This window comes from Taurulus bubalis (assembly GCF_910589615.1).
Source record: "Taurulus bubalis genome assembly, chromosome: 20".
Lineage (NCBI taxonomy): Eukaryota > Metazoa > Chordata > Actinopteri > Perciformes > Cottidae > Taurulus > Taurulus bubalis.
Window position 1 is genome coordinate 18,576,941 of NC_136608.1, and position 8,518 is coordinate 18,585,458.

The following is an 8,518-nucleotide window of genomic DNA, read 5'->3' on the forward strand; positions in this document are numbered from 1 at the left end:
GTTGTTGTTGTTCATGTTGTTCATGTTGGTGTTCATGGTGTTGATGTTGTTCATGTTGTTGTTGATGTTGTTCATGTTGGTGTTCATGGTGTTGATGTTGTTCATGGTGTTGTTGTTCATGTTGGTGTTCATGGTGTTGTTGTTCATGTTGTTGTTCATGGTGTTGTTGTTGTTGTTTATGTTGTTGTTCATGATGTTGTTGTTGTTCATGTTGGTGTTCATGGTGTTGATGTTGTTCATGGTGTTGGTGTTCATGGTGTTGTTGTTCATGTTGTTGTTGTTCATGGTGTTGTTGTTGTTCATGTTGGTGTTCATGGTGTTGTTGTTCATGTTGTTATTGTTTGTGTTCATGGTGTTGGTGTTGTTCATGGTGTTGTTGTTGTTCATGGTGTTGGTGTTCATGGTGTTGTTGTTCATGTTGTTGATGTTGTTGATGTTCATGTTGTTGTTGTTCATGTTGTTGGTGTTGTTCATGTTGTTGTTGTTCATGTTGTTGGTGTTGTTCGTGTTCATGGTGTTCATGTTGGTGTTCATGGTGTTGTTGTTGTTCATGTTGTTGTTGTTCATGTTGTTGGTGTTCTTGGTGTTGTTGTTGTTCATGTTGTTGGTGTTCATGGTGTTGTTGTTCATGTTGTTGATGTTGTTGATGTTCATGTTGTTGTTGTTCATGTTGTTGGTGTTGTTCATGTTGTTGTTGTTCATGTTGTTGGTGTTGTTCGTGTTCATGGTGTTCATGTTGGTGTTCATGGTGTTGTTGTTGTTCATGTTGTTCATGTTGTTGTTCATGTTGGTGTTCATGGTGTTGTTTTTATGTTGTTGTTCGTGTTGTTGTTCGTGGTGTTGTTGTTCGTGGTGTTGTTGTTGCTTATGTTGTTGTTCGTGGTGTTGTTGTTTGTGGTGTTGTTGTTGTTTATGTTGTTGTTCGTGGTGTTGCTGTTGTTTATGTTGTTGTTTGTGGTGTTGCTGTTGTTTATGTTGTTGTTCGTGGTGTTGCTGTTTGTGTTGTTGTTTGTGGTGTTGTTGTTTATGTTGTTGTTCGTGGTGTTGCTGTTGTTTATGTTGTTGTTCGTGGTGTTGTTGTTGTTTATGTTGTTGTTCGTGGTGTTGTTGTTTATGTTGTTGTTCGTGGTGTTGCTGTTGTTTATGTTGTTCGTGGTGTTGCTGTTGTTTATGTTGTTGTTCATGGTGTTGTTGGTGTTTATGTTGTTGTTCGTGTTGTGTTCATGGTGTTGTTGTTGTTCGTGTTGGTGTTCATGGTGTTGTTTTTATGTTGTTGTTCGTGTTGTTGTTTATGTTGTTGTTCGTGGTGTTGCTGTTCGTGGTGTTGTTGTTGCTTATGATGTTGTTCGTGGTGTTGTTGTTTGTGGTGTTGTTGTTTATGTTGTTGTTCGTGGTGTTGCTGTTTATGTTGTTGTTTGTGGTGTTGCTGTTTGTGTTGTTCGTGGTGTTGCTGTTGTTTATGTTGTTGTTCGTGGTGTTGCTGTTGTTTATGTTGTTGTTGTTTATGTTGTTGTTCGTGGTGTTGTTGTTGTTTATGTTGTTCGTGGTGTTGCTGTTGTTTATGTTGTTGTTCGTGGTGTTGCTGTTTGTGGTGTTGTTGTTTATGTTGTTGTTGTTCATGGTGTTGTTGTTCATGGTGTTGTTGTTCATGATGTTGTTGTTCATGTTGTTTATGTTGTTGTTGTTGTTCATGGTGTTGATGTTGTTGTTGTTCATGTTGTTGATGTTCATGGTCTTGTTGTTCATGGTGTTGTTGTTGTTGTTCATGTTGTTTATGTTGTTGTTGTTCATGGTGTTGATGTTGTTGTTGTTCATGTTGTTGATGTTCATGGTGTTGATGTTGTTCATGTTGTTGTTCATGTTGTTGTTGTTCATGGTGTTGTTGTTCATGTTGATGTTGTTCATGTTGGTGTTTATGTTGTTGTTCATGTTGGTGTTGTTCGTGTTGTGTTCATGGTGTTGTCGTTGTTCGTGTTGGTGTTCATGGTGTTGTTTTTTATGTTGTTGTTCATGTTGTTGTTCGTGTTGTGTTCATGGTGTTGTTGTTCGTGTTGGTGTTCATGGTGTTGTTGTTGTTCATGTTGGTGTTCATGTTGTTGATGTTCATGGTGTTGATGTTTCTCATGTTGGTGTTGATGTTGTTGTTCATGTTCATGTTGTTGTTCATGTTGTTGTTGTTCATGGTGTTGTTGTTCATGTTGGTGTTCATGTTGGTGTTGTTCATGGTGTTGTTCATGGTGTTGTTCGTGTTGTCGTTGTTCGTGTTGGTGTTCATGATGTTGTTTTTTATGTTGTTGTTCATGTTGTTGTTCGTGTTGTGTTCATGGTGTTGTTGTTCGTGTTGGTGTTCATGGTGTTGGTGTTGTTCATGTTGGTGTTCATGTTGTTGTTCATGGTGTTGTTGTTGTTCATGTTGTTGTTGTTCGTATTGGTGTTCATGGTGTTGTTTTTTATGTTGTTGTTCGTGTTGTTGTTGTTCGTGGTGTTGCTGTTTGTGGTGTTGTTGTTCGTGTTGTTGTTGTTCGTGTTGTTGTTCATGGTGTTGTTGTTGTTGTCGTCCTGCAGGAACTGGCTAACAAGCTCTTCAAGCGGCGCCGCGTCCTGAGCCGAGAGAAGAGGAAGAGGCACCTCATCGTCAGCGCCGTGGTGGACGAGGGGCTGACCACCATCCACCACCTGAGGAGGAGGAAGTACGGACCGGGGGAGGGGGGGGAAGGAGGGGGATGGGAGACTTTGAGAACTAACTGTTTGTTTTGAGCGTTCAGGTCGAGCATGCGAGCGAACATCACTCTGTCTGGGAAGAAGAAACGGAAGCTGCTGAAGCAGCTGCAGAACAGGAAGCAGGACGAGGCATGTACGGAAGGTGAGGGCCGCCAACACCGCTCTATATGCCTCGTATCTATATATATATATATATATATATATATATATATATATATATATATGCTCATCTATAAGGAAACAACAGGACTAGAAGTAGAGAACTAGAACGTCTTCACAGCAGAATAACAAAATAATAAGAGTTATTATCACACAAACCATTAAAAAGAAACAAACAAGTTGAAGTTCTTTGATCATTTATTTAAAAAGAAAACAATATAAATATCAAACATGTTTTAATAATGTTATAAATAAGAGCGTTTCGGGGTTCAGAAGGTTTATAAAATCCAGTCGTATTTATCAGAGAAAGACGTTCTGTCTGAAGGTTTGAACTCCTGTCCTCCTCAGCCAAAGCAGCACCAACGAAGAAGAAGCCGGACTCGTCACCGGCTCCAGTGAAGCAGCAGAAGAAGAAAGCAGCCGGATGTCAGGAGGACGTCGAGATGAACGACATGGAATGAAGACCTCGAACTCACCAGGGCTCTGAGCCAACGATCCGCTATATGTATATATATATATATATATATATATATATATATATATATATATATATATATATATATATATATATATATATATGTGTGTGTGTGTCTATGAATAAATAAATCAGGTCAAAGCTTTGACTTCAACGTCTGATTTATGAAACTAAAGAGACATGAAGACAAAATGTTCTCTTTCATTTTCATTATTAAGTCAAAACCTGTTTTTAGGTCAAAATTGTGAGATTTTTTATAAATATTAGCTCATGATTTAATTCAGATTAAATAACTGTCATAATCCTCTCAGAATATATAATCATAATAATAAATGGTGTTTTTAGTTTTTTCATTATTTGCATATTTTGGGGTTTTGGTTTATTTTCCTTCCATAGTTTTATGTTCGTTGTCTCAATAAAACGTGAAAGTGTTTTATAAGATGTTCACGTCATAAATCATTACAATCTCTTTATTGTTTTATTAAACATGAAAACATTTACCTTCCTGCTTTGTTTCATTCTGACCGTGTGTTTATAGATATATATTATAAATATAGATATTATAAATATGGTTGACAGGAACTTAAAACGTCTTCTGCTGTTATTTTAAACTTTTTGTGACGTTTAGTTATTTTAATAAATTCATAGTTTTCTCCCAATATGTCACACTTTTTTTCTTGGTATTACTGATCTTCCATATTTTGTGTTTCTCGTGTGTTTGGTTCTGTTGAGCCTCTTTAATTATCGATGAACTCATAAACTGATGACATGTTTTTATTTTACAGTTAAATTGTATTAATTATCTTTTATTTGCATAAAGATGTGTTTTGCTGACCAGGGCCCCTCATCTTCCTCATCAGCATCATCTTCCTCATCCTCTTCCTCACCAGCATCATCTTCCTCATCCTCTTCCTCACCAGCATCATCATCTTCCTCATCCTCTTCCTCACCAGCATCCTCTTCCTCACCAGCATCATCTTCCTCATCCTCTTCCTCACCAGCATCATCTTCCTCATCCTCTTCCTCACCAGCATCATCATCTTCCTCACCAGCAGCATCATCCTCCTCTTCCTCACCAGCCATCATGTGATGTCTCTTCCTCCTGCAGACAGAAACCAGCCGCTGCTCTTCCCCATCCCATAATGATCTTCATCATTTGATCCGCTTTGTTTAAAGGGTGCATGCTCTATTGATCGGCCGCTGGGACGGAACTGGTCTGACTGGGATCTCCGCGGGGCCGCGCCGCGCTGTGGCCGACGGGAGCGCGATGGACGCGGCTGCGAGCTGAACGAGTCCCCGCTGGAAACGCAGGTAGAAGCGAGTCCCGTTAGCACCATTAAAACCAGCACAGCGACCCGCTGCAGCGGCGGGTGTTACTGGGAACAACGCCGGACAGACCAGTGGCCCAGAGACACAAACCAGCTGCGGGTCGTGGCGCGATTTAAAGACACTTTCGCTGCTTTTGAGCGCGATGTCGAACAAAGACCGCTCCGTTATTTACGTGTCTTTAAGCTAGCAGCGCCCATTGTGTCTCTTATGGAAGACCATCACCGCCAAATTATGTAGAAAAGATCCTGTAATCAGTATAGTGACGAACTTTGTTAAAATAACCAGTTAAACTAAGCTAACCCTAAATACACCTTTAAAAGACCAAAATCACACCATAACACTAAGATTGAGGTAAAATTACGTTTTTTGTCAATGGAGTCTGGTGTTCTTGAAGAGAGAAAGTAGATGGTTGCTGTATTAATCCCACAAGGAGAAATGTATACACAGGTGAGCAATAAAATGCACAATATATTCAAACAATATTCAATTGTTTGAATATATTGTTCAAGAGAGTAAGATAACTGCTTCTGACGGAAAGATAAAGAGGTGAAATAATCTAAATATAGCATTCAGTCAATGCCTTCACTCCGGAGACGACGGCAATGAATTATAAAAACTCTTTATCCTGACTACCAGTTCTCTGTAAACTGTTATAACGTCCTTTAACATATTTCATTGAGTTTATTTTTGAGCCAAATGCGCAAAATGATTCTCCTAGAGAGAAACAGCCGTTCATTCACTCTGTATTCAATATATTTTTATTTTTTTGCGAGTCCTTATCTTTAAGGTTCATGTCAACAAATCTTTGTTGAAACTCAATTTGGCCAAGACATCTAGACTGGGCGTTATTGATCCTCCATACTTTTGTCTTGAACCGTTTTTGTTTTGTTCATCTTCCGCCTTAATTATTAATGAACCTGCCGATACGTTTACACAAAGAAACCACAGCTTTTCTGGGCTTCTTCAGCCCGAAAGCTCCAGAACAAGAAAGTGAGCCGTTTATTATTTATTTATGCAACTTTGTTCAGATTTTAAAGAGTTTTCGTTGTTTTTCTCTCTTTTTAAATTTCTGAACTTTGATTTGCATTGATATGTTTTATATGTGATGTTGACTTGTTTCGTTCATAATGTTTGTGTGGATCAGCCGTGAACAGGGTGCAGCAGACACGGTCCTAACGAGTCTCCGTCCCCTCAGGTCTGAAGTCCGGCTCTGAGGACGTTGGACCCGGAGATCCACGCAGCGGCTGATGGAGGACGGTGAGTTTCTGCTCCGAGCGAAACGTTCATTTCATTCGTCAGTCAGAGATCTTCTGTTTTTAGCTCTGAGGTCTGACCTCGTTCATCTCAGAATAGCTAAAAACAGAAAATCTTTCTGTCTCCCGAAGGAGCGACGTTCATTTTTAGATTTCTATTTTTCGCTCCACGCATTGATTTTTCTAATTTGGTTCTGCGTCTGTCAGACTGAGGATGACGAGCTTCTGGAGTCCAGAATAAACGACCTGCAGCGTTCATGAGCATCAGCAACACGGCGGCTCGTTACGCAATAACAAGTGATGGAAGCTGATTAAAGAGGTTTATTCATTTATTCTTTAAGCACCGACGAGTTATTGTTCATTCTGAACAACGACCAGGAAACATGCCCGCGGTGCGTTCAGGCGCTCCTCGGTGCGTTCAGGCGCTCCTCGGTGCGTTCAGGCGCTCCTCGGTGCGTTCAGGCGCTCCACGGTGCGTTCAGGCGCTCCTCGGTGCGTTCAGGCGCTCCACGGTGCGTTCAGGCGCTCCACGGTGCGTTCAGGCGCTCCTCGGTGCGTTCAGGCGCTCCTCGGTGCGTTCAGGCGCTCCTCGGTGCGTTCAGGCGCTCCTCGGTGCGTTCAGGCGCTTCGTTCCTAACGTGGACATTTAATCGCTGTTCAAGCTCCTGCACCGGTTTATTAAATACCAACAATAAATATCACGTTTCCATGACTTCATATCAGCGTTAAAGATCATTCATAACTTCTTCTAATGGTCAAATATCACGTGGGCAGAAATATCCCCACGTCACATGAACGCAGCATTACACTCAGAACGCAGCTGCTTGCTAACGTGCAAAGTATGCAATAATATGATCCTATATTACAACACTATAGTCTGACCTCTGACCTCTGCGCAGGTCGAGTACCTCCCTTGTTCTCCGTCGCAGACTTCAGACCAGCCATGACTCCTCCGGCGTACACGCTGCCCTCTTATTGGACACTGCTGCTGCTGCTGCTGATGACATCACTTCCTGTGTCCGCCGTGGAGCCCGAGACGTGTTTCTCCCGACAGCACCAGAGCGCCATCGTGAACGTCCGGCAGGCGCTGAACCGGCCGGCGACGGCGATGGACACCCGCGTGGTCCGGTCTGAGAGGGACTGCGTCCTCGCCTGCTGCTCAGAGGACGTGAAGCCAGGTGAGCCTCCTGGGACCTGCACCTGCACCTGCACATATCTATATTTATATCTATATAAGGGTTGAGGTGAAACTCTCCACCGTTTCTGTGTTTCTGAAGGCGCCAAATGCAACATGGCCGTGTTCAACGGCAACAAACACGGCGGAGACGATAACTGCTTCCTGTTCCACTGCCAGACGGACCAGGACTGTCCCTTAATGAAGGCCCAGGACGGCATCAACACCTACGACATCTACAAGGGTGAGCTCACCTGCTCAGGTACTCTGTTCTCTACCTTGTTCAGGTACTCTGTTCTCTACCTGCTCAGGTACTCTGTTCTCTACCTGTTCAGGTACTCTGTTCTCTACCTTGTTCAGGTACTCTGTTCTCTACCTTGTTCAGGTACTCTGTTCTCTACCTTGTTCAGGTACTCTGTTCTCTACCTTGTTCAGGTACTCTGTTCTCTACCTTGTTCAGGTACTCTGTTCTCTACCTTGTTCAGGTACTCTGTTCTCTACCTTGTTCAGGTACTCTGTTCTCTACCTTTTTCAGGTACTCTGTTCTCTACCTTGTTCAGGTACTCTGTTCTCTACCTGCTCAGGTACTCTGTTCTCTACCTTGTTCAGGTACTCTGTTCTCTACCTGTTCAGGTACTCTGTTCTCTACCTGCTCAGGTACTCTGTTCTCTACCTGTTCAGGTACTCTGTTCTCTACCCTGTTCAGGTACTCTGTTCTCTACCTTGTTCAGGTACTCTGTTCTCTACCTGTTCAGGTACTCTGTTCTCTACCTGTTCAGGTACTCTGTTCTCTACCTGTTCAGGTACTCTGTTCTCTACCTGCTCAGGTACTCTGTTCTCTACCTTGTTCAGGTACTCTGTTCTCTATCTGTTCAGGTACTCTGTTCTCTACCTGCTCAGGTACTCTGTTCTCTACCTGCTCAGGTACTCTGTTCTCTACCTTGTTCAGGTACTCTGTTCTCTACCTGTTCAGGTACTCTGTTCTCTACCAGGTACTCTGTTCTCTACCAGGTACTCAGATTCTACCTGGTACTCTGTTCTCTACCTGGTACTCTGTTCTCTACCAGGTACTCAGATTCTACCTGGTACTCTGTTCTCTACCTGGTACTCTGTTCTCTACCAGGTACTCAGATTCTACCTGGTACTCTGTTCTCTACCTAGTACCCTGTTCTCTACCAGGTACTCTGTTCTCTACCAGGTACTCTGTTCTCTACCAGGTACTCAGATTCTACCTGGTACCCTGTTCTCTACCAGGTACTCTGTTATCTACCAGGTAATCAGATTCTACCTGGTATTCTGTTCTCTACCTGCCCAGGTACTCTGTTCTCTACCAGGTACTCTGTTCTCTACCAGGTACTCAGATTCTACCTGGTACTCTGTTCTCTACCAGGTACTCTGTTCTCTACC

General features: G+C 42.5%; 1 protein-coding gene and 1 long non-coding RNA gene across 2 annotated transcripts in view; both read left to right on the plus strand.

The window, feature by feature from the left end:
* c4h11orf98 (chromosome 4 C11orf98 homolog) overlaps positions 1–4,004 on the plus strand; it is a 6,770-nt gene extending 2,766 nt beyond the window's left edge. The window contains exons 2-4 of the mRNA XM_079236434.1: positions 2,566–2,690; positions 2,766–2,863; positions 3,229–4,004. Coding sequence (XP_079092560.1) covers positions 2,566–2,690; positions 2,766–2,863; positions 3,229–3,341 — 336 coding nt within the window. The 3' untranslated portion in view covers positions 3,342–4,004. The remainder of the gene's footprint in view (positions 1–2,565; positions 2,691–2,765; positions 2,864–3,228) is intronic.
* Positions 4,005–4,609: 605 nt separating this feature from the next.
* On the plus strand, positions 4,610–6,967 carry LOC306752037. Its single transcript, XR_013771216.1, has 3 exons — positions 4,610–4,666; positions 5,880–5,941; positions 6,837–6,967. It is a non-coding gene; the product is annotated as an uncharacterized lncRNA (long non-coding RNA).
* Positions 6,968–8,518: the final 1,551 nt, after the last annotated feature.